The 26,690-nt window shown below is 39.0% G+C and overlaps 1 protein-coding gene and 1 non-coding gene across 19 annotated transcripts in view; both read right to left on the bottom strand.

The window, feature by feature from the left end:
* The window catches only part of SEC31A (SEC31 homolog A, COPII coat complex component), a 75,529-nt gene that overhangs the window by 15,418 nt on the left and 33,421 nt on the right, over positions 1-26,690 (bottom strand). For 7 of the 18 annotated variants that reach the window (XM_045995759.1, XM_045995776.1, XM_045995787.1 and 4 more), the window contains 7 exons: positions 20,511-20,637; positions 19,031-19,176; positions 17,602-17,775; positions 14,403-14,576; positions 11,788-11,880; positions 10,858-10,984; positions 8,466-8,807 (listed from right to left, as the gene is read on the bottom strand). In XM_045995759.1, coding sequence (XP_045851715.1) covers positions 8,466-8,807; positions 10,858-10,984; positions 11,788-11,880; positions 14,403-14,576; positions 17,602-17,775; positions 19,031-19,176; positions 20,511-20,637 — 1,183 coding nt within the window. The remainder of the gene's footprint in view (positions 1-8,465; positions 8,808-10,857; positions 10,985-11,787; positions 11,881-14,402; positions 14,577-17,601; positions 17,776-19,030; positions 19,177-20,510; positions 20,638-26,690) is intronic. The other 11 variants (XM_045995805.1, XM_045995823.1, XM_045995841.1 and 8 more) reach the window with 5 other exon arrangements.
* On the bottom strand, positions 11,005-11,106 carry LOC123937758. The gene has a single exon (XR_006817556.1). It is a non-coding gene; the product is annotated as a U6 spliceosomal RNA (small nuclear RNA).

Below are 26,690 nucleotides of genomic sequence, written 5' to 3'. Positions count from 1 at the left end.
CAAAGCATGGAATTCATGGCTTTCTCCCCAAGATTCTTTAGTTTTGCAACGTTAATTAACTTTTATTTTTTTCTTCGGCTACATTTTTTTTAACTTTTACCCTTTCCGCTTTAATGTTTTTTTTTACTATTTATCTTAACAATACCATTCCAAAATTAAAAATTCTTTTTGAACCATCATTATTATAGTCATATTTTATCCTTGATTGTACCTAACTTTATTTTTTGTATACACATAGGGTTTTTTCTTCTAAAAAAATCTGGGATACAACTTCTAATAGATCAAAATATACCTTAAGTCTAGCACAGGGCTTTGTTCGAGTCTCCAGCCTGAGCAAATTCTCTCCACTTTCTTTTTCTTTATTCTCCCAGCCAACTCCTTTTTTAGAAAATTTTTTCAATTTTTTTTTTTTAGAAAATTAAAAAAAAAATTTCATCTTTATAGTCATATTCCATCCCCTATTTGTGTTTACCCTTATATATGTTTTTCATTCTTTAAAATGTGGGGAGGCAGTTTCTTCTAAGAGACCAAAATACTCCCAAAATTAAGTGGGTGACCCTGTTCTATTCACCAGTCTAATATATATTTATTTTTTTCTTTTTTATATTTTTTCTTTTTTAGTTTTTCTTTCTTTTTTTTTTTTTTCTGAACTTCTTTTTAACCCCTTTCTTCCCCCCATGATTTGGAGTCTCTTCTGATTTAGTTAAAGCACATTTTCCTGGGGTCTTTGCCACCCTTTTAGTATTTTATTCGCTCCTTCATATATTCTTATTTGGATAAAATGACAAGGCGGAAAAACTCACCACAATAAAAATAACAAGAGGCAGGACTGAAGGCCAGAGACTTAATCAATACAGACATGGGTAATATGTCAGATCTAGAGTTCAGAATGACGATTCGCAAGGTGCTAGCCAGGCATGAGAGATATTAGAGAAAGCCTATCTGGAGAAATAAAAGCCCATTCTGGAGAAATAAAAGAACTAAAATCTAAACAAGTTCAAATCAAAAAAGCTACTAATGAGGTGCAATCAAAAATGGAGGCTCTTACTGCTAGGATAAATGAGGCAGAAGAGAGAATTAGTGATATAGAAGACCAAATGACAGAGAATAAAGAAGCTGCGCAAAAGAGAGACAAACAACTACTGGACCACGAGGGGAGAATTCGAGAGATAAGTGATACCATAAGACGAAAACAACATTAGAATAATTGGGATTCCAGAAGAAGAAGAAAGAGAAAGGGGAGCAGAAAGTATATTGGAGAGAATTATTGTAGAGAATTTCCCTAATATGGCAAAGGGAACAAGCATCAAAATCCAGGAGGCGCAGAGAACCCCCCTCAAAATCAGTAAGAATAGGTCCAGACCCCGTCATCTCATGTACAACTCTTAGTGACAAAGAGAAAATCCTGAAAGCAGCCCAGAACAAGAAGTCTGTAACATACAATGGTAAAAATATTACATTGGCAAAGGCTTATCCACAGAGACCTGAAAGGCCAGAAAGAACTGGCATGATATATTCAGAGTACTAAACGAGAAAAACATGCAGCCAAGAATACTATATCTGGCTAGGCTATCACTGAATATAGGAGGAGAGAGAAAAAGCTTCCAGGACAAACAAAAACTAAAAGAATTTGTAAACACCAAGCTAGCTCTACAGGAAATATTGAAAGCAGTCCTCTAAGCAAAGAGAGAGCCTAAAAGGACTAGATCAGAAAAAGGAACAGAGACAATATACAGTAATAGTCACCTTACAGGCAATACAATGGCACTAAATTCGTATCTCTCAATAGTTACCCTGAATGTAAATGGGCTAAATGCCCCAATCAAAAGACACAGTGTATCAGAATGAATAAAAAAGCAAAACCCATCAATATGCTGTCTGCAAGAAACTCATTTTAGACCCAAAGACGCCTCTAGATTTAAAGTGAGGGGGTGGAAAACAATATACCATGCTAATGGACATCAAAAGAAAGCTGGGGTGGCAATCCTCATATCAGATCAATTATATTTTAAGCCAAAGAATATAATAAGAGATGAGGAAGGACACTATATCACACTCAAAGGGTCTGTCCAACAAGAAGATCTAACAATTTTAAATATCTATGCCCCTAACGTGGGAGCAGCCAACTATATAAACCAATTAATAAAAAAGTCAAAGAAACACATTGACAATAATACAATAATAGTAGGGGACTTTAACACTCCCCTCACTGAAATGGACAAATCATCCAAGCAAAAGATCAACAAGGAAATAAAGGCCTTAAATGACACACTGGACCAGATGGACATCACAGATGTATTCAGAACATTCCATCCCAAAGCAAGAGAATACACATTCTTCTCTAGTGCACATGGAACTCTCCAGAATAGATCTCATCTTGGGTCATAAATCAGGTCCCAACTGGTATCAAAACATTGGGAACATTCCCTGGATATTTTCAGACCACAATGCTCTGAAGTTAGAACTCAATCACAAGAGGACATTTGGAAATAACCTAAATACATGAAGACTAAAGAGCATCCTTCTAAAGAATGAATGGGTCAACCAGGAGTTAAAGAAGAATTGAAAAAATTCATGGAAACAAACGATAATGACAACACAATGGTTCAAAATCTGTGGGACACAGCAAAGACAGTCCTGAGAGGAAAATAAATAACAATACAAGCCTTTCTCAAGAAACAAAAAAGGTCTCAAATACACAACCTAACCCTACACCTAAAGGAGCTGGAGAAAGAACAACAAAGAAAGCCTAAACCCAGAAGAGAAGAGCAATAATAAAGAGCAAAGCAGAAATCAATGAAATAGAAACCAACCAACCAAACAAACAAACAAACAAACACAAAAAAACCCCACAATAGAACAAATCAACAAAACTAGGAGCTGGTTCTTGAAAGAATTAATAAGATTAATAAACCCCTGACCAGCCTTATCCAAAAGAAAAGAGAAAGGACCCAAATAAAATCATGAATGAAAGAGGAGAGATTACAACCAACACCAAAGAAATACAAACAATTGTAAGAACATATTATGAGCAACTATACGCCAGAAAATTTGACAATCTGGAAGAAATGGATGCATTCCTAGAGACATATAAACTACCACAACTGAACCAGGAAGAAAGAGAAAATCTGAACAGACCCATAACCATGAAGCAGATTGAATCAGTCATCAAAAATCCCCCAACAAACAAGAACCCAGGGCCAGACGGCTTCCCAGGGGAATTCTACCAAACATTTAAAGAAGAACTAATTCCTATTCTCCTGAAACTGTTCCAAAAAACAGAAATGGAAGGAAAACTTCCAAACTCATTTTATGAGGCCAGCATTACCTTGATCCCATAATCATACAAGGATCCCATCAAAAAAGAGAATTATAGACCAATATCCTTGATGAACACAGTTGCGAAAATTCTCACCAAAATACTAGCCAATAGGATCCAACAGTACATTAAAAGGGTTATTCACCACAACCAAGTGGGATTTATTCCAGGGCTGCAAGGTTGATTCAACATCCACAAATCAATCAATGTGATACAATACATTAATAAAAGAAAGAACAAGAACCATATGATACTCTCAACAGATGCTGAAAAAGCATCTGACAAAGTACAGCATCCTTTCCTGATCAAAACTCTGCAAAGTGTAGGGATAGAGGAGGGCACATACCTCAATATCATCAAAGCCATCTATGAAATACCCACCGCAAATATCATTCTCAACGGAGAAAAACTGAGAGCTCTTCCGCTAAGGTCAGGAACACGGCAGGGATGTCCATTATCATCACTGCTATTTAACATAGTACTAGAAGTCCTAGCCTCAGCTGTCAAACTATCACTCTTTGTAGATGATATGAAACTGTATGTGGAAAACCCAAAAGACTCCACTCCAAATCTGTTAGAACTTGTACAGGAATTCAGTAAAATATCAGGATATAAAATCAATGCACAGAAATCAGTTGCATTTCTCTACACCAAGACAGAAGAAAGAGAAATTAAGGAGTCAATCCCATTTACAATTGCACCCAAACCATAAGATACCCAGGAATAAACCTAACCAAAGAGGCAAAGAATCTACACTCAGAAAAATACAAAGTACTCGTGAAGAAATGGGGGAAGACACAAAGAAATGGAAAAATGTCACATGCTCCTGGATTGGAAGAACAAATACTGTGAAAATGTCTATGTTACCTAAAGCAATCTACACATTTAATGCAATCCCTATAAAAATCCCATCCATTTTTTTCAAAGAAATGGAACAAATAATACTATAATTTGTCTGGAACCAGAAATGACCTTGAATAGCCAGAGGAATATTGAAAAAGAAAGCCAAAGTTGATGGCATCACAATTCTAGACTTCAAGCTCTATTACAAAGCTGTCATCATCAAGACAGCATGGTACTGGCACAAAAACAGACACATAGATCAATGGAACAGAATAGAGACCCCAGAAATAGACCTTCAACTCTATGGTCAACTAATCTTCGACAAAGCAGTTAAGAATGTCTAATGGAAAAAAGATAGTCTCTTCAACAAATGGCGTTGGAAAAATTGGACAGCCACATGAAGAAAAATGAAATTGGACCATTTCCTTACACCACACACAAAAATAGACTCAAAATGGATGAAGGACCTCAATGTGAGACAGGAATCCATCAAAATCCTTGAGGAGAACACAGGCAGCAACCTCTTCGACCTCAGCCACAACAACTTCTTCCTAGGAACATCGCCAAAGGCAAGGGAAGCAAGGGCAAAAATGAACTATTAGGACTTCATCAAGATCAAAAGCTTTTGCACAGCAATGGAAACAGTTAACAAAACCAAAAGACAACTGAGAGAATAAGAGAAGATATCTGCAAACGACATATCAGATAAAGGACTAGTATCCAACATCTATAAAGAACTTATCAAGCTCAACACCCAAAGACCAAATGATCCGATCAAGAAATGGGCAGAGGACATGAACAGACATTTCTGCAAAGAAGACATCGAGATGGCCAACAGACACATGAAATAGTGCTCCACATCACTTGGCATCAGGGAAATACAGATCAAAACCATAATGAGATACCACCTCACACCAGTCAGAATGGCTAAAATGAACAAGTCAGGAAACGACAGATGCTGGCGAGGATGCGGAGAAAGGGGAACCCTCCTACACTATTGGTGGGAATGCAAGATGGTGCAACCACTCTGGAAAACAGCATGGAGGTTCCTCAAAAAGTTGAAAACAGAGCTCCCTACAACCCAGCAATTGCACTACTGGGTATTTACCCTAATGATACAAACGTAGTGATCCGAAGGGGCATGTGCACCTGAATGTTTATAGCAGCAATGTCCACAATAGCCAAACTATGGAAAGAACCTAGATGTCCATCAACAGATGAATGGATAAAGAAGATGTGGTATATATATACAATGGAATACTATGCAGCCATCAAAACAAACAAAATTTTGCCATTTGTGACGACGTGGATGGAACTAGAGGGTATTATGCTTAGCAAAATAAGTCAGTCGGAGAAAGACAACTATCATATGATCTCCCTAAGTGGAGATGCAACGTGGGGGGTTTGGGGGGTAGGAAAAGAATAAATGAAACAAGATGGGATCGGGAGGGAGACAAACCATAAGAGACTCTTAATCTCACAAAACAAACCGAGGGTTGACGGGGGCAGAGGGGCAGGGAGAGGGTGGTGGGGTTATGGACACTGGGGAGGGTATGTGCTATGGTGAGTGCTGTGAAGTGTGTAAACCTGGCGATTCACAGACCTGTACCCCTGGCGCTAACAATACATTATATGTTAATTTTTAAAATAAATTGAAAAAAAAAAAAAAAAGAATTTACTGAATGAATGTTCTGATGATTGCAATGTTAGTTTCAGTTTCTCTGAGCCTCAGGCATATAGTTTTGTGGTTCACTAACAGTTATAGGCCTTGCAAATCCTAATGTCTGTCAGAAATTATCCACTGGATAGTGGGTAATAGGGAGGGCACGTACTGCATGGAGCACTGGGTGTGATGCCAAAACAATGAACACTGTTATGCTGTAAATAAACAAATAAACGAATTAAAAAAAAAAAGAAATTATCCACTGGATAAATGCAATTTTCAAGTCTTACAGAGAACCATGATATGATCATAAGACACATAAGGATAAAGATAAAATTTAGAGCCACAATTATTTATATATCATAAATAAAATTTTTAGCAGATAAAAAAATAAAATATGGTCAAGCTATAACTATTAATTAAAAGGGGACTATTAACATGCAAGAGGGTAACAAAGCAGCTGGCTTGGTACATGCTGAATACTGCGAAATGCTTGCGGCTTCTTCGTGTTAGTCACTGTTTCTCAGCCAGGTTAGAAGATCCTGTTACTTTGTATATATAAGCAAATACACTTTGTATATATAAGCAAATACACTTCTGCTTAAGGAGAAAAAAAATACCCATGCAAATATTTAACTTAGATGCTGAAGTAACAAATGTCTAAAACAGTGCTGCTGTATAATTCCAACACTGATAACTGACTACTTCTATCACTTTCATCAGGACTAGACCATCTGGTGAAGAATGAACTCAGGCTCGGAAGACTGAGGGACCTGGACTAGTATCTCAACTCACTCTCACCATGCGACCATGAGTTTAACTCCTAGGAGACCAAGCTTCCTCATGCCAATTTTATATATATATATATATATATATAAACATATATATATATATACAGATACAGATATATATAGATATAGATATCTGTTTCTCATGGCTCTGAGAATTAAATAAGACAATAGATGGTAAGTGAGGGTGTATATCCAATGTATACTCAATAAATGATCATTTACCTCCCTATTTCCCTGCACCACTTTTAAGCAGGGATTTTCTGGAACTCCAATAAAACTCCTGGATCAGAATGGATACTGTCTTTACTCACTGAGGTTTTAGAAGGTAATTTTTTGACTCTGTAACTGAATTTCAGCCTCCTAAAATATCCACCTATTTAACTATTTATATTAACGGTTACAGAAATTTTATTTTTGTAGTAAAGGGTGATACAGATACTTTGTGTGTCTGTGAGTGATTTCTGGTACTTTGGACTTTATTTTATATATTAGAGAGGAGACAGGCATATAATTCTGGACCCATAAGACCTTGTTAGAAAAGAATACTTCCTCAACAGATCCTATTTATGAAAAGTGTTTGCAGTAATTACAGCTACTGCTTAAAAGAAAAAATATATATAGTGGACTCCCCAGGAGCAACTTCAGTATTAGGAGCAAAGCAAGAGTCATTCATCTCTTTGCCCTCTATTTCAAAAACATCAGTTAGGTAATCTAAAAGGGAAATTACCGTCAAATACCAACAGGCACAGAGCTCTAATTCTGAGTCAGCTTCTGTGTAATCACAGCAAATTTTACAGTCACTATCCCCAAATGTCTTAATGTATTAGTGCATTCAAAAATCTACATAAGCTTATGAATAGGTACTATTATTTCTAAGGAAATTGGCTTGAGGCTATTTTAAGTAACTTACCAAGTTACATGACTAGAAAGTTACTGAAGCTGGGATACATATCCAGGGAGTCAAATTTCAAAGCCTGCATTCTTAACCAGTATGGTTAATGGTTCTTAACCCTGTCTCATCGGTCCCTTTTTATAACACATGATTTTAAGACCCCTATTACTAAACCAAATAAAAATGAGATAATATAACCTACCCATAAAAAATAATGTAATGCTGTAATTATAAGTAAGAATTTATAAAACATGTATTTCACCATAGAAATAATTTAAAATTATGATTTTAATTAGAAAATTTTAGGCACGACTACACTGTTAGACTATCTACCTATGTATCTATCTAACCCTTGAAACTCCCAAACGTCTGAGGGTGGTATTGTCCCAAGGAGGAACTGCTACACTACCGTCCGCTGACCTTCTACTGTCTTAGAGAACCTCTCTGTCAGAGCTGTGCTCTCTCACTTTTTTCCTTTAGATAAGCATATCGAGATTCCTCATTTTTGTAAATAAACATTATAAAATTATGTACAATCTCATTACGACACTATACTGTTTAGTCTCCATGAATGAGTTTAAGGTACAAACAATTGTAAAAACTGAAAACTCAGTAAGAACAGAACAAAGTTTTGCTCTAAAGCAGTAAGTGTCAATTAAACCTAGTTTCAACCACCACTTATCTTGCCAATTAATTTCTTACCACTTACTTTAAGTTCAGGGGCCAATTACACACTCTGACCCTTCTGAAGTTCTGAAGCTCTTCTCACTTAGCGACTAAAGTTCATTATGGGACAATCACACTTTTAGAACTAGTTTTAGCATTTGTTCTACAAACTCAGTCAACACCTCGGACTGCTCAGCTCACAAAGAGTCAGACATGATTCCCCTCCATCCACCCAGGTGTTCATGAAAAAATAAAGGAGGGAGCCAAACCGAATCCCTTTCAAGCGCAGACCTGTTCTTTGCGACGCAGGCAGCTCGCCGGCAGCAGGCAGTGTACCTGTTGTTCCAGGAGGCAGCGCGTAAGCTGAAGATGACGGCGGAGCTCCTGGTCCGCCATGCTGGAAGGACGCTCCAGAGGAAGGGGGAGGAGGGAAAGAAGCAGCAGAGCTGGAGGCAGGTGGAGAGGCCTGGTGCTGCGCTGCATACAGCGGAGACTGCCCCGAATAGGAAGAAGGCGGAGATATGTAAGGGGTGTTAGGGTAAGCATTTGAAGCAGAAGGAGCGACAGGCTGCTGAGGTCGGTACATTGCTGACCCCCCTGTTCCGAAGGAATACTGCTGGGCTGGCTGATAAGCTATACCAAGGAGAAGAAACAGAAATTTTAATTAGTTACAAGTTTATTCAGATAGCAATAAAAAAACCCAAACTTACTGCATTCTATGGAAATTACTTTCATCATTATTCTTTCAACAATGGGCTACAACCATATATTAACACTTCTGTGTTATGCTTTTGATAGCTGGGATTCCCTTAAATGATACTAACAGTTACTGGATCCAGTATTTGAAACCTGCCATCTCCAGACTGCTGTTGGCTATGAAAATCTTTGAGGGGCGCCCGGGTCGCTCAGTCTCTTGTGCATCTGCTTTTGGCTCAAGGCATCATCTCAGGGTCCTAGGATGGAGCCCAGCATTGGGCATCCTGCTCAGAGGGGAGTCTGCTGCTCCCACTTACTCTGCCCCACCCCCGCAACTCGTCCTTTCTCTCACTCTCACTCTCAAATAAGTAAATAAGATCTTAAAAAAAAAAAAATTCTTTGAATCATCAGACCCAAGAACTCCAAGACTGACCCTTTCCTGACCTTGGGGAAAGACTACAGTGACACCTACCAGCCACCAGATGGAACCATGCCGGAATTACATGTTCAAAGCACTTCCCCTTATAGTAAATAAGGGGACTTTGGTGGTGGCTCAACACCTCTCCCACTATAAGAATTGTACGGTCAACACTATTGTTATGAATCAGAAATCTTCTCCAACATCTGGTAATATCATCAGCTACTCAAATTGTGATTTTGAGCCATAGTTTCAGATTAATAGCCAACTCTCCATGATCCCTGACAAAACAATTACAACACAGTATTTCATATACTGTGTACAGTTGGTTGGTAAGCATCCAGGCACCCGACTAACATCTTGATGCAAAGGTCTGAGGCCGGATTAGAGAACACTAACACATTCTCCATGACCAGGTGTAGGTATGGACTCCCAGGGAACGAATCTACTAGAACTGTACCTACTTTATCCGGAAGAGAGCGCAAGTGAAAAGTCCTGTCAAATCTGTATCCATGTTAAGAACATCCATTTTAGCACAGAGCAGGCTTATTGGGATTACTTCTTACTAGGCAGTGGTCTCTTGCTTTTGTAATAGTTGTTTAGTCCCATAATTTCCCCCCTGGAGATTTTTATTTTTTTGGTCAATTAAATTTTAAAACAGTGGTGATATTTTCTAAGTACAAATGTTTTCTAAAAAACAAAAGCCAATGGTGGGCACATGTCATTATTATACATGTGAAAATTCATAGAATGTTCAACACCAAGAGCGTACCCTCAAGTAAACTATGGACTTTGGATGGTAATGGCATGTCAGTGTAGGTTCATTAACTGTAACAAACGTACCATTGGGGTAGGGGCTTTTGAAGCGGAGGAGGTTGTGCATAGGGGCAGGGAGGATATTGGAAACTTCTGTACTCTCCACTCAAATGTGCTATCTAAAACTGCTCTAAAATAAAGTCTATTTCTTGGGACTCCAGGGTGGCTCAGTGGGTTAAAGCCTTTGCTTTTGGCTCAGGTCATGATCTCAGGGTCCTGGGATCGAGCCCCACATCAGGCTCTCTGCTCAGCGGGGAGCCTGCTTCTTCCTCTCTCTCTCTCTCTGCCTACTTGTGATCTCTGTCAACTAAATAAAATAAAATCTTAAAAAAATAAAAAGTCTATTTCTTAAAAAAGATGATACAAATGGAAAACAAGAACAAATATCCTTTGGAACCATTTTTCCAAAAATGGTTTGTGTCATCTTGCTTAAAGGAAAAGAATATGCAACTAAATCCTTTCACAAATTCCATTTTTTAAAAAATATCCAAATCATGGGACAATTCACTGTCTTTAGTAGCTGCTCAGGAACAGGAGCCAACTGTTCTGAACGGACTGACACCAGCTATTTCCTGGCATGCCGATTCAGGATGCTTCCTAGGAAACCATGTTTCTCTCTCTCACGTCCTACAGAGAATGGTTCTCTCTTTGCTTGTTAAAACTGGCTTGATGCGTTTGGAGCTCCAAAGCGAATCTTTCAACATTGGAATAAGACACGGGGCTGCACAAGGACTTCAGGGTCGCACTACTTACGCTGTGGCTGTGGATAAGGTGGTACCTGGGTGTGCATATGACCTGGAGATGTGGGAAGCTGAGCTGTGGCAGCATTTGGGTTGACATTTCCATGCATTATGAAACCTGGAGGTGGAGGATTTTCTCCCTACGGAAGGGGAATATGATAAAAAAGAAGATTACGTTTGCGTGTCATCCTTGCGCAGGGGCCATGCTAATCCTCTCTGTATCGTTCCAATTTTAGTAAATCTGCTGCCGAAGCGAGCGCAGGAGGATTACATTTGGAGCCAAGAATCTTACCAGGTGGATTTATAATCTCTGAAATGGAATTGTGTTTACTTTTCTAAAACAAACAAACAAACAAGCCTTCACTGTGTAAGAAACCCTGCATTTTGTACATTCTATTTTCTTTAGAACACATTCTCTTAGCAACACATTCTAAGTGACTTAAAGATTGAACAGGTCCAAAGCAATAAGTGCAAAGAATGGCGACAGATGCTAATGACTTCATAAAACAGTGTTAGTGATATTCACAATAAGTCACCAGGATTTTCCATCTCTACTAAACGCCATCCACTACTCCACACTTCGGAAATAGAAGCATAAATGCCACAAGGGAAGTTTCGCTTCTCTTCAATTTCCGCAATGCTCAAAAAACAAAGAAGAAAGAAAAAAGAAAATCTTCAGTGCAATTAGATTTAAGCCACTGTTCGAACTTCAGTTGATATTTTCTAGCTGAGGTCAATTTAGAACAACAAAAGAAGGAGAGGGATAAGAAAATCAACAAATTGTCCTAAAACTGCTTCTTGCACCCTAAAGCATTAAAAATGCAACAAGCAGGCAGACAGACGGGGGGAGGGGAACTCAAGAGAAGGGGCAGTTAGAGAATATTTAACTATATATATTTGGGTGAGCAGAATTCTGCTCAAAGAGGAATAATGAAGGATATACCTGTGTGTCAGAGGGAGAGGCTGCAGGTGGATGGCTGGGAAGGGCGGTAGGAGTTTTGTTACTCCAGGTAGTGACAGTAGGGGCAATTCTAACCTGAATTGAACAAAGAAATACCAATCACAGAAAATAAAAAATAAAAATGTTAAAAGAAGAGAAAAAAAAAAAACCCCAAAGGCATTAATAGCCAGAGATGCAAAGCAAAAAATCAGAGCGGCAAGACACTACATGTTAGTCAGGCCCTGCTTTCAAGGTAGTGGGGACTCGAAAAGAAAAACACACATTCACAACGAAAACAGGGGGAGGGAGGCAGGGGAAAAATCAATATGAAAACCTAAATCAAAGCATAAAAACAATGCCATTCAAGTGTCAAGAATAAGGGGAAAAGGCTAGTTCCTGTAAGTAGGTAAGGAAAGAAGACACTGAGGGGGAGAAAGGTAATGGAGTAAAAAGTGATTTTGAAGCGTTAATCATAGTCATGCTACTATTAGATGTAAACAAACTGCTATAAGCTCCCCTTTCTGGATTTTATTAGAGCCATACAGAAATCACATTAGTCCCAAATGAGGTTTAGAAACATACAATCAGAGTATATCAGAGACGATTCAGTCTAATCCCCACCTTCTACCACTGAGAGAGCCAGCACTTCACTGAGAAATGCAGGGGCTCGCTGCGGTCCGTACAACCAGCTGGTGACATTGCTAGGACCGAATCGGGCCTCCTGATTCCCAGGCCAGTGTGTGCTATACTACACCATGCTGCTCACCCTGGAGTCCCGAGGTTTTCAAAAAATATTTTTAAGCCATCAAAATCTTTTTGTCAAATAAACCTTCGCAAAAACTCCTCATTCGGTGTAAGATAAGCTTTAACCAAGAAAATAACTGCTTAATTGATTACTCAATTTGTTCTTCTTTTCTTCAAGCATGAGACTGCTGGGTCAAAGTATAACCAAAGTCTTCCAGTGTTTTTACATCTTACCAGAAAGACAGACCAACCCAATGACATCCAGAGGAGATAGTCTCTTTGCCCCGTGTAAAGGGTGTCACACTTCAGTACCCTGAGATAGCGTGACCCAGCTAAAGGCGCTTGGGAGTTCCAACACCAGGTCGGCCATTAACTAGCACATAATGCTAAGAAATTCAAGTTTTAAGTCTTAAAACTCTATCTTGTCACTTGACCTCTCTGCCTCTCAATTTTTCTCGCCATTGCCTGCTTTGTCCTCCCTACGTCACAGACATTCTAAAACCAGGGCAATCTCCATGAGTGGGACACTTGATCTGTTTTGTTTACCAATATAGCAACAGGTAGACTAAAGATAGGCACTCATAGTAAAGCTCTCAAAAAAATAATTGTCAAATAAAGGAAAAAACAAAACAGTTAAAATCAAATGTATTAATCAAAGGTACAATAGACAGGGGCGCGTGGGTGGCTCAGCTGGTTCAGCGACTGCCTTCGGCTCAGGTCGTGATCCCAGAGTCCCAGGATGGAGTCCCACATCAGGTTCCTGGCTCCGTAGGGAGTCTGCTTCTCCCTCTCACCTTCTTCCCTCTCATGTTCTCTCTCTCTCTCTCAAATAAATAAATAAAATCTTTAAAAAAAAAATCTTTAATCATCTTAGTAATCCCCATGACCTTCAACTTCATATACCTTTGGTCATTCTCTACTATCCAAGTTGTTCTTCCCACCCAAAAGTGTACTCTAGGGGTGCCTGGGTAGCTCAGTCAGTTAAGCATCTGCCTTCGGCTCAGGTCATGATCCTGGGGTTCTGGGATTGAGCCCTCCATCGGGCTCCCGGCTCAGCAGGGAGCCTGCTTCTCCCTCTCTCTTCCCCCACTGGTGCTCGCTCATGTGCTCTCTCTCTCTCTCTCAAATAAATAAAATTTTTTTAAAAAAGAAAGTGTACTCTGAATACTCTTTATTGGACTGATGCAGAAGGCACAGTAAACTTAAAAAAATGATTTAGAATAGAATACTCAAAAAAAGGTACTTTTCCAAGAATATTTTATAATATTAACCAAATCACCCCCAAAATTATTCCCACTACTTAACTTAGTTTTTTGGAAGACTCAAACTGTAGCAGTTTCAAGAACACATGTACATGTGTAAGGGAAGTTTGAGTGATAAGAAACAAGAAGAAATCTCCCCAGAGAGCTTAACTTAATTTATATTTAAAATATAAACCGTTTGCCCAGATTAAACTGATCATTAAAACAAAACAAAACAAAACAATACAGGGGCGCCTGGGTGGCTCAGTGTGTTGAAGCCTCTGCCTTCGGCTCAGGTCATGATCTCAGGGTCCTGGGACTGAGCCCCGCATCGGGCTCTCTGCTCGGCAGGGAGCCTGCTTCTCTCCCTCTCTCTGCCTGCCTCTCTGCCTACTTGTGATCTCTCTCGCTCTCTGTCAAATAAGTAAAATCTTAAAAAAAAAACAAAAACAAACAAAAACCACACCTAAAAAACAGAACATAAATACCACTTCCAAGAATATAAAAACTCTTAAAATAATATGTTGTCTAGTTTTATCAGAGCAGATTAAGGTTTCTTATCCACTAAACTAAAACCACCAATTTGAACAGAAATATATGAATGTTCTACTTCATCAGGATCACATCACTCACATGCGGGTAATATTGCTGAGCCGGAACTCTTGGCATCTGTGTGTGGCCAGCCACTGGTCCAGGCCTGCCCTTGGGCAGCTGCTGCCTGTCATAAGGAGTTTTAGGTGATTCCTGTCCTGGTAGAGGCTGTCCTTGTGCTTTACAAAGTCTGTCACGAAGCTGCACAATATTCGGCTATAGTAAGTGATGGAAGAAAGCAAGGCCAGCTGTTAGAATTCACCCAACCATATGACAACATGTTGCTTTTCTTCAAGGAAGCTTGATTGGGCATACGTTCCTTGTTTATATGCTATTTCCTATAAAACAGACCCTGGCATGTGAGGGTTTCCCACCATGGGATTCTGAAGCTCAAGTCTGATACCAAAGGTCCAAGATATATAGTGTAACTTGTAATTTAACTCAGGCAGGGTCTGGAATTACACCCACCACGGAGAGTAAGATCAACGTCACTTACCATCTCTGCTCTTCTGTATTTTCTTGCAGTTGAGTAATCACAAATTATAAAAGTGTTTAAAATAACACAATTTTTTCTTTATAGGGAAAAAGGTCCCCCAAAAGAATCAACTGCTAAAGATGCTGATGGGGGAAAATGGTGATCTAAGAGGAAAATTAATAAAAAAGAGATGCTGGAAATAAGTTAAAAGAGTAAGATGTCAGGTGCCTGGGTGGCTCAGTGGGTTAAAGCCTCTGCCTTTGGCTCAGGTCATGGTCTCAGGGTCCTGGGATCAAGCCTTCAATCAGGCTCTCTGCTTGGCAGGGACCCTGCTTCCTCCTCTCTTGCTCTCTGCCTGCCTCTCTGCCTACTTGTGATCTCTGTCTGTCAAATAAATAAATAAAGTGTTAAAAAAAAAAAGAGTAAGCTGTCACACTCACAGTAGCTTATGCAGATCTATGATTATATAGATCTACAAGTGTGAGTTGACCACGTACATGTTCTAGGTATTGACAAGCAACACCAAAAAAAGTAATGTTAAAATATTTCAGCAATAACTGATTATAATATTTTTTCAAAATCATACATTTCTATAAATTCCTTAAAGGTTTAAAGCTGTCATTTAAACTTGAAGATATACTTTATTGCCCATCAGGGAGGAAAACCAAATACTATAATGATATCACAGAGTCTCTGAACATATTCCCCGGAAAATACTTAAGGGTCTACTGAGATACACAGAAGACAGCAACTTTGAAATTATTTATTTTTACATAATGTTCTTTAAAAGTCTAAAGAAAACACAAAGAATAAGGTATAGAAAATGTACGCAGTTATAAACGGTATTAAAATAAAGAGTTTAATACTAAGCCTAAAAGATCTAAAGGTTTTAGATTAAGTTACTCTTAAACGGTCTTACAATTTAATAATGGAGTCTTATTACGTAAAGAGGCATAAAACTATTATGCCAAAGTCATCATAAAGTCTATGTCTTCTATTCTACCTATATTCTCATACACAGCTTAGAAAGATGTGACATGTGCGTGTGTTCAAAACCAACTAGTTCTGGGGCGCCTGGGTGGCTCAGTGGATTAGGCCGCTGCCTTCGGCTCAGGTCATGATCTCAGGGTCCTGGGATCGAGCCCCGCATCAGGCTCTCTGCTCCACGGGGAGCCTGCTTCCTCCTCTCTCTCTGCCTGCCTCTCTGCCTATTTGTGATCTCTCTCTCTGTCAAATAAATAAATAAAATCTTTAAAAAAACAAACAAACAAACAAAAAAAACCAACTAGTTCTACCTCCACAATCGTGGAACACAGATGTAAGTATTTTTACTCAATGAAATCACTCAAGGAAATGTATTGATAATCCCACAGGACAAAATACTGAAAATATTTTTAAAAATCCATTAAAAACTAAGTAAAGTTTATAATAAAAAGTACGGAAACAAAATTCTTTAAGGCTCAAAATTATGCTCTGTCAGACACACAATACAGATTATATATAAACATCCTACTTGTGGAAAACCGCCCTCAAATCCCACCCTAATCTCCACCGTGCTCCATTATTAACTGTAGAGTGCCCTCTTCCGTGCTTCCACAGCCCGACTACCTCATTCACAGTAGGTATCACTTTGGGAATTGGGTGTTTACTGGTCTATATTCAGTTTGGACTTGGAAACCCCCCCAGGAAAAGAATCCTAGCAATCATGTCCATCACTACATAGTCTCTTACTGAATTCCACTGCATTGAAAAAGCCCATTTTATGGTTTCACTCATTTGTAGAGCATAACAAAGAACATGGAGGACATGGGGAGATGGAGAGAAGGGAGTTGAGGGAAACTGGAAGGGGAGGCGAACCATAAGAGACTATGGACTCTGAAAAACAACCTGAGGGTTTTGAAGGGGCGGGGGTGGGAGGTTGGGGGAACCAGGTGGTAGGTAATAGGGAGGGCACGTACTGCATGGAGCACTGGGTGTTGTGCAAAAACAATGAATACTGTTACGCTGAAAAAATAAATAAATAAATAAATAAATAAATAAATAAAAAGAAAAAGCCCATTTTAATGGATACCAAATAAGGACACTAAATTAGAAATGTAATTGTGTTTTGAGTACTTTGAGTACTTTAAAAATATACTTGTCCTGGGGCGCCTGAGTGGCTCAGCTGGTTAAGCGTCTGACTCTTGATTTCAGCTCCAGTCATGATCTCAGGGGTATAGGTTGGAGCCCCATGTCGGACTCCATGCTGGGTATGGAGGCTGCTTAGGATTCTCTCTCTACCTTTCCCTATGCCCCCCCCCCACGCCGCCCCCAAAGTCCCCAGAAAATATCAGAATAGAATGGTATATGAAATGAACTTCTTCACTAGTATCTATGTCTGGGCTGGCATTTTAAAACCACAACCCCACATGTTTGGTTAAGTATTAAATAGTTATAGCTTTCAACACAGAAGATTCCTTGTACAAAGAATCAGCATTTGGCTTAAGAAACAAAAAGTTGGTCCTTTCCCCATTTATTTTCCTCAAATAGTATGCCCCTCAGTACAAAGGATCTATTATACTACAAGAGTATCCTATCTTTCTGATACTGTCTGGTTATACCTTAAATGACCCTTGAATAACTGCAGTAACATTCACCTATAGTCAGATGAGAGAGATTCAGCTGCTCTAAAACACTCTACCTAGCGATACGTTCAATCCCGACTGCCACCTACTGGACTCACCTTATTCACACATTAAAAGAAGAAAAATGGTCAATTCTAATTACCTGGTTGGTGTTTTCAGGAAGAAAAGCCAAGGCCGCAGCAATGCTGCCTTGGGCTGCCAACAAATTGGCATACTGACTCATTTTCTCAGCCAAAAGAACTCCTACGGTATTGGTGTCCATGGCTTGGGTGAGTTGTACAGCTTTTCGCAGAATGACAACCTTCTCAATAAGATCCTAAATGAGAAAAAGAAGGGAGAGAGGGACGGAGAACCAGACAAAGATACCAAGATGTGCATGAAAGAAGGCAAGAAAAGACAAAGAGTTACGAAGGTTTCTAAAACCTACTAGAAGTACATCATGTTACCCTCTTTCTTAAAAATGTCTGCAACAGCTGACCATGACTTAGGTAAACTGTAAGGAGGAAGAAGGGCTCTTATTTACGGATAAGGCGTAAAGTTACCACCTTCTCCTAAATATCCTTAAATGGCCAGATACTCGTCTTGTGAACTAAAGTAGGCAAATATCCAAAGTGAAAGTGACAGGCAGATACCCAAAGGCAGAAGGTGAGTTCCAGCAGGTATAAAACGAACTCTGACTAAAGATACCGTCCTAGCTACACTATAGAAACAGTACTGCTGTGAGGTGACCTCCAATGAGCTTTACTATTTCAACCCGAAGTTTCTCATGTTGCTCTTCGATACGAATTATTCCAACAACAGGGAGCTTCAAGTATAAAGCATAAGAATATCCTACTACCTGCCTTTCAAAGGTCCACAGGTCCAGAAGTATAAAGCAAGTGTGCTTTTCCTCAGAAGCACTTAGAAGGAAAGCCTTGATTTCCTACCAGATTTTCAGTTTTAATAGAGTGAGCTTTAAAGTAACAACTCTGTTGAGAAAATCTCTTTCCAGAGAAAAAAAGAAACATATTTGAATGAAGTATTATGACACTCTGTTGATTACATGCTTGGAAAAGAGTATCTAAATATATAGTCATCCAGTGGCCGAGAAGAGTCCCCATATTTTTTACTCCCCTCTTGCCCAGGCTGTAGTGCTACATGGGATTCCACTTACACCTTACTTTCTTTTTCCCTTAACCATGAATATCTTAATCTATTCTCTGCTGGTACTGGGGATGCCTCCCATTCCTTGCCCAAGGCAGACAGGGTCACCAGAGGCAGCAGGAGAGAAACATGAGGAAAAAGAAGTAAACTCTAGGGCTGTTTCCATCCTATCGCCATCTGCTTCCCCCCATTAACTACCCAATTACAACCTTGACTTCACAAACAGCTGCGACCCCACTGTACCTATTCCATCATTTCATACTTTGCCCCTCCAAACTACGAAGACTTATAAATTATCCAGCAAAAGAACTTCTAAAACATAGATAACAAAGGAAAGCAATGAACTTCTGGAACAAATCAATTTCTAGAATGTAAGTAGAGTGAAAGACAGCACAAGAAAGGAAGCACCTCTGTTCAAAGGTACTAACCTGAAGGGACAAAGGACTGCTTCCATCTTGAGCTTTAGTCCAACATGCAACCAGTTTCTCTACATTCCCTGCACAAATATAGCAGAGACACGCTTGAGTCTGCAGGAGACGGTCACCTTCACTTTCAAGCCTGGTTCCCAAAAGATCTAAAGATCAAGCGGAAAACAAAATGAGATTAGGCTCAAAGCAATCTGTATATGAAGTTGTAAGAAAACCAATAATATTTTCAGAAGTATGAATTAAACTTCACACAACCAATGAGTAGTAGATAGAAACAAAATCACTATTATGTAAATGCCCAGTAAATATTTATCAGTTAAAAGAATGGAAGTAGGGGCGCCTGGGTGGCTCAGTGGGTTAAGCCTCTGCCTTCAGCTCAGGTCATGATCTCAGGGTCCTGGGATTGAGCCCCGCTTTGGGCTCTCTGCTCAGCGGGGAGCCTGCTTCTCCCCTCTTTGTCTGCCTCCCTGTCTACTTGTGATCTCTCTCTGTCAAATAAGCAAAAAGACGCGTGTGACTAATTGTATATAATAAATGGCTTGACAAGATTCTATATACCTAGCTATAGAATGAACTTCTATTATTATATTAAAAAATAATAAAGGGGAACAATATTTGAACAGAAAAACCCTAACGAACATTTAACTCCATTTCATCGTATCTCTGTTTGTGTAGATGTAATATGGCACATTTAGAAGGAACATAAATGGTAGGTAGGACCACTATAAATTACTTATGATAATAAAGTTAACACCTTGTAACTTTCATATTCTCATAATGCTTTCAAGGTAGCAAGTGGTTGGTTTTTCTTATACCAGTGGCCTGAAGTTTTTTTTCTTACAAATAAGGAGTATCACTCCTTAGCCACCAGTATAGTCATGGCCTTTAATGGTAATTTGTAATTTCCATTCAAATGCTATAATTACTAATTTTATCAAGCTAATATTTTATTTATTTTAAAATATTTTATTATTTGACAGAGATAAAAAGAGAGCACAAGTAGGGGGAGCAGCAGAGGGAAAGAGAGAAGCAGACTCCCCACTGAGCAGGGAGCCTGATCTGGAGCTTGATCCTAGGACCCCAGGATCATGACCCAAGCAGAAGGCAGGCACTTAAACAACCGAGTCACCCAGGCGCCCCTGCTGCTAATATTTATTAAGTGAAATCTGGTTATATGCAATTTTACAAATAATAGACTAAGGCTTAGAAAGTAATCCTTCCTAGGTCACAGAGCTAATAAGTGGCAGAAGCAAGATCCCAAGTCTGGTCTGCCTAAAGCCAAAATCAGTAAAAATAATGACTAGGTATGGAGAAAGAATATAGTTCATAATTCTGAGAAAAGCATTCAAATGAGAATTTATTGTTATCAAGTGATTAGATGGTTTGCAAAAATCTCTAATACGATCTGTCAATAATTTTATTTAAAATATACTATACCATATACATGATATAGATATAAATATAAGGCTCATTTTCTTACCACAAAGCGTTGAAAATTCATCTGGTTTAGCGTAAGTCAACACCGCAGCTAAAGCCTCTCTCCAATTTTTAAGGTCACAAGACTCGACAATTTCTTTCCAGTTCTTCATCACCACTGCAGTAATTAGCTTAAGAAAGGAAATTAAAGGGAGAATTAAAAGTCTTTGGTGTATCAGTAAAAATTAACTCTGGCTAATCAATCATATCATTCAAAACTACTATTCACAGTATTTCATGCAGAATAAAGCAGCAGCAAAGTGAAGTATATCCTTGAACCAAATGACATAAGATGGTTATTTTTTCTCAAAAAAAAAAAAAAATCAAAGAAGCATATTATATAAATAGGCTGGGAAGGAAAAGTAAAGGGTGTAATCAAAACTTTTTTTTTTTTTTTTTTAAGATTTTATTTATTTGACAGAGAGAAATCACAAGAGAGGCAGGCAGAGAGAGAAGAAGGGAAGCAGGCTCTCCACTGAGCAGAGAGCCCGATGCGGGACTCGATCCCAGGATCCCGAGATCATGACCTGAGCCGAAGGCAGCGGCTTAACCCACTGAGCCACCCAGGCGCCCCTAATCAAAACTTTTTAACAGTGGGGCGCCTGGGTGGCTCAGCAGGTTAAAGCCTCTGCCTTCGGCTCAGGTCATGATCTCAGGGTCCTGGGATCGAGCCCCGCATCGGGCTCTCTGCTCCGCGGGGAGCCTGCTTCCTCCTCACTCTCTGCCTGCCTCTCTGCCTACTTGTGATCTCTGTCAAATAAATAGATAAAATCTTAAAAAAAAAAAAACTTCTAACAGGAAAACATGACCTGGTCTGATGGATCAGGAAAAATGTTCTGAGTGCATGTGAGACATAAAGTCAGAACCAACTTCATCAAGAAGGAAAGAGGTCAGAAAACAGGAAGACGGCAGAGGAGTAGGACCCTAGGCTTGTCCTATGAACACAACTAGATAACCATCCAATTATCCTAAATATCCCAGACGTTGAAAATGAGTCAAGGAAAACATACACACACACGGATATAAAATAAAATAACATATATAACATATATAAACAATGGGGAGGAGAGGAAAAAAGAAGAGGTCATATATTAATTAGGTCGCAAAACACTTCAAAAACAGAACAAAAGAGTTCAAACATCAACTTCATACTGCTATATGCAGAACAGGCTACAGACAGACATAACAGCAACAACAGATCAAAACCACTAATTAACATGCAAGGAATAATGAGAAAGAAATCCAAATATATCACTAAAGAAAAAAATCAGCAAAAAGAAAAAGAGAAAAGAAAGGATCAGAGAAAAATCTCCAGGAACAACCACAAAACAAGCAATAAAATGGCAATAAGTACATACCTATCAATAATTACTTTGAATGTAAATAGACTAAACACCTTAATTAAAAGATACAGGGTGTCAGACTGGATTAAAAAACAAGACCCACCTATACGCTGCACACAAGAAACTCATTTTAGACCTAAAGATACCTGCAGATCGAAAGTGATGGTGGAGAAACATTTGTCACAAAAATGGACATCAAAAGAAAAGCTGGAAAAGCAATATTTATATTAGCCCAGACTTTAAAACAAAGATTGTAACGAGAGACAAAGAAGGACACTACATAATAATAAAGAGGACAATCCAACAAGAAGATAGAACGATTATAAATATTTATGCACCACACCATGGGAGTACCCAAATATATAAAACAATAAAAACATAAAAGAACTAATTGATGATAACGCAAAAATAGTAGGGGACTTCAATAACCCACTCCCATCAATGGACAGGTCTAAACAGAAAATCTACAAGGAGACCACAGCTTGGAATGACACACTGGATCAGATGGCAGAGGAGGAGACTTAACCGATATACTCAGAACTTTCCATCCTAAAACAGCAGAATACACGTCCTTTTCAAGTGCACACGGAGCATTCTCCAGAAGAGGTCATATATTAATTAGGTCGCAAAACAGGCCTTGACAAATATAAAAAGAATGAAGTCATACTATGCACCTTTTCCAACCACAATGCCATTAAATGGTAAGTTTAATGGTAAGAAAAAAATCTGGAAAGATCACAAATACAAGGGGGTTAAATAACATGCTACCAAACAACGAATGGGTCAAGCAGGAAATGAAAAAATAAAACAAGTACGTGGAAACAAATGAAGATGAGAAAACACAATGGTCTAAGACCTTTGGGATGCAGTGAAATGGTTCTAACAGGGAAGTATACAGCAATACAGGCTTACCTCAAGAAGCAAGAAAAATCTCAAATAAGCAACCTAACTTTACACCTGAAGAAACTAGAAAAGAACAACGGAGCCTAAAGCCGGAAGAAGGAAGGAAATAATAAAGATTAGAGCAGAAATCAATGATATAGAAACTAAAAAAAGCAATAGAACAGATCAATGAAACCAGGAGTTGGTTCTTTGAAAACATTAATAAAACTGATAAACCACTAGCCAGACTTACAAAAAGAAAAGAGAAAGGACCCAAATAAATAAAATTTCACAAATGAGAGAGACGAAGTAACAAACTACACCACAGAAATACAGGCACTTATAAGAGAATATTATGAGAGGGGCGCCTGGGGGGCTCAGTTGTAAGCCTCTGCCTTTGGCTCAGGTCATGATCCCAGGGTCCTGGAATCGAGCCCTGCAACGGGCTCTCTGCTCAGCAAGGAGCCTGCTTCCTCCTCTCTCTGCCTGCCTCTCTGCCTACTTGTGATCTCTGTCTGTCAAGTAAATAAATAAAATCTAAAAAAAAAAAAAAAAAGAAGAAGAATAGCAAACTGAATTGAATAATACATTAAAAAAGTCATTCATCACAGTCAAGTGGGATTTGTTCCTGATTGCAAGGATGGCTCAGTATTCACAAATCAATCAATGTGATATATCACATCAGTAAGAGAAAGGATAAGCAGCATATGATCCTTTCCACAGATGCAGAAAAAAGCATTTGAAAAGGTACATCCATTCATGTTAAAAACCCTCAATAAAGTAGGTTTAGAGGGAACATTCCTCAGTAAAATAAAGGCCATATATATGAAAACTCACAAGTAGTATCATCCAAAATGGGGGAAAACTAAAAGCTTTCCTCTATGGTCAGGAACAAGATAGGGATGTCCACTCTCACCACTTTTATTCAACATAGTACTGGAAGTGCTAGCCTCAGCAATCAGACAACAAAAAGAAATAAAAGTTATCCAAATTGGCAAGAAGAAATCAAACTTATACTATGCATGCAGATGACATGATACTCTATGCAGAAAACCCAAAGACAGGGTGCCTGGGTGGCTCAGTGGGTTAAAGCTTCTGCCTTCGGCTTGGGTCATGATCCCAGGGTCCTGGGATTGAGCTGCACATCGGGCTCTCTGCTCAGCAGGGAGCCTGCTTCCCACCTTCTCTCTGCCTACTTGTGATCTCTGTCAAATAAATAAATAAAATCTTAAAAAAACAACAACAAAGACTTCACCAAAAACCCGCTAGAATTGATAAAGGAATTTAGTAAAGCCACAGGATACAAAATCAACATACAGAAATCGGTTGTACTTCAATACACCAATACTGAGGTACTAGAAAGAGAAATTAAGGAATCAATCCCATTCACAACTACACCAAAAATAATACAATACATAGGAATAAACCTAACCATAGAGGTAAAAGACCTGTACTCTGAAAACTATAAAACACTGATGAAAGAAACTTAAGATGACACGAAGAAATGGAGAGATATACCATTTCATGAATTAGAAGAACAAATACTGTTAAAATGTCTACACTACCCAAAGAAATCCATACAGTTAACGTAATCCTTATCAAAATACCAACAGCACTTCCACAGAGTTAGAACAATAATCCTAAAATTTGTATGGAACCACAAAAGACCCCAAAGAGCCAAGGCAGTCTTGAAAAGAAAAGCAAAGCTGAAGGTATCACAATTCCTGACTTCAAGGTATATCATAAAGCTATAGTCATCAAGACATACAGTACTGGCATAAAAAGATATACAGAGCAATAGACTAGAAAACCCAGGAATGAACCTATAACTACATGGGTCAACTAATCTTCAACAAAGCAGGGAAGACTATCCAATGGCAAAAACAAAAAGTCTCTTCCACAAATGGTGTTGGGAAAACTGGACAGCAAAATGCAAAATAATGAACCTGGGCCACTTTTTTACACCATACACAAAAATAAATTCAAAATGGATGGAAGACCTAAATATAAGGCAGGAAACCATAAAAATCCTAGAGGAGAACACAAGCTGTACCCCTTTTGACATAGACTGCAGCAACTTCTTTCTAGATATGTCTCCTGAGGCAAGGGAAACAAAAGCAAAAATAAACCATTGGGACTCCATCAACATAAAAACCTTCTGCACAGCGAAGGACAATCAACAAAACTAAAAGACAACCTATGGAACAGGAGAAGATACTTGCAAATGACATATCTGATAAAGGGTTAGTACCCAAAATATATGAAGAACTGATATAGCTCAACAACTCCCCCAAAATAATCCAATTAAAAAATGGGCAGAAGATATGAACAGACGTTTTCCCAAAGAAGACATCCAGATGGCCCACAGACACATGAAAAGATGCTCAACATCACTTATCACCAGGGAAATACAAATCAAAACCACAGTGAGATCCCACCTCACACCAGTCAGAATGGCTAAAATCAACAACACAGGAAACAACAGGTGTTGGCGAGGATGCGGAGAAAGGGGAAGCCTCCACACTGTCCGTGGGAATGCAAGCTGGTGCAGCCACTCTGGAAACCAGCATGGAGGTTCCTCAGAAAGTTGAAAATAGGGCTGCCCTATGACCCAGCAATCGCACTACTGGGTATTTACCCAAAGACACAAAAATACTGATTTGAAAGGAGAAATGCACCCTGACATTTTAGCAGCATTATCCACAACAGCCAAATCATGGAAAGAGCCCAACCGTCCACTGACCGATGGTGGGATAAAGAAAAGGTAGACTATACTATACGCACAACGGAAGACGACTCAGCCATTCAAAAGAATGAAACCTTGCCCGATGCACTGATGGGGACGGAGCTGAGGAGTATTATGTTGTGCAGAACAAGTCAGAGAAAGACAAATACCACAGGATTTCAATCATATGTGGAATTTAAGAAACAAAACAAATAAGCAAAGGGGAAGAAAAAAGGGGGGGGGGGCAAACCAAGAGACTTAACGACAGAGAACAAACTGCTGGTTTCCAGAAAGCAGGCAGATGGGAGGAATGGGCAAACCGGTGGTGGGGATGAGGAGTGCCCCGGGCGCTGCATGGAAGCACGGAAGCCCCTGAGACTGGTATCCCATCGTACGCTAACTGACCAGAATTTATAGCAAACCAAAAAAAAAAGCAAAGAAAAAAACGACATTCCAGGGCAAGGGAACACAAGGTACAAAGTCCCAAGGGAGAAAGGGGCACATAGGGTGTCCAAGGAAAATGAAAGGCAGACGGCGTGGCTGAAAGATAACAGGGGAGGGAGGGACAGGAGATAAGGCAGCGGAGGCCAGCAGCGACCAATGCTGACTGGACCGAACACCAGGTAACTTTTACCGAAATAAATCTAGCAACATTAAGCAGGGGCTTGAAAATACTCAAACTCTCTGCACCAAAAATTCCTTCCTTAGGACTTACAGCCTCATTCACTAATTGGAAATCACAGAAAATCCCTTCACACAACAAAGATGTTTATCTTTGTTATGAGAAACTGCCTAAACAAAGAGAAATAATATATCCTTATTAAAAAACATTATAGAGCAATAAAAATTTTTTATAAGAATCTTAAATGAAATGGTAAACCATTTATAATGTAAGTGGCAATATCTACAAACAAAACTACACACATACACACATATGGGGTCCTGATCCTATTTTTAAAAATTCTACAAATACATAAAAAGAGGTTCAAAGGATATACACCAATTTGATGGAAGAATGAGAATTTTAAAATTAACATTTTTATCTTTAAATTTTTCTATATTCCAACTTTTCTACAATAAAAAAATGAAAAGTACTTTTCATTGAAAAAGTGACATACACAAAACACAAAAATAAAACAGTAACAGTGCCAACTATCGACAATAACTATTCCTGGCACAAGGAACTCTGAGTGGGTCTTTTGCTCTTGACTGTTTCCTGCATTTCAGTTATCTT

The sequence above is a fragment of the Meles meles genome, chromosome 2 (assembly GCF_922984935.1).
Source record: "Meles meles chromosome 2, mMelMel3.1 paternal haplotype, whole genome shotgun sequence".
In the NCBI taxonomy this organism is placed as follows: Eukaryota; Metazoa; Chordata; class Mammalia; order Carnivora; family Mustelidae; genus Meles; species Meles meles.
Note: the sequence above shows the minus strand (reverse complement) of the source record. Positions and strands in the feature narration are given on the sequence as shown.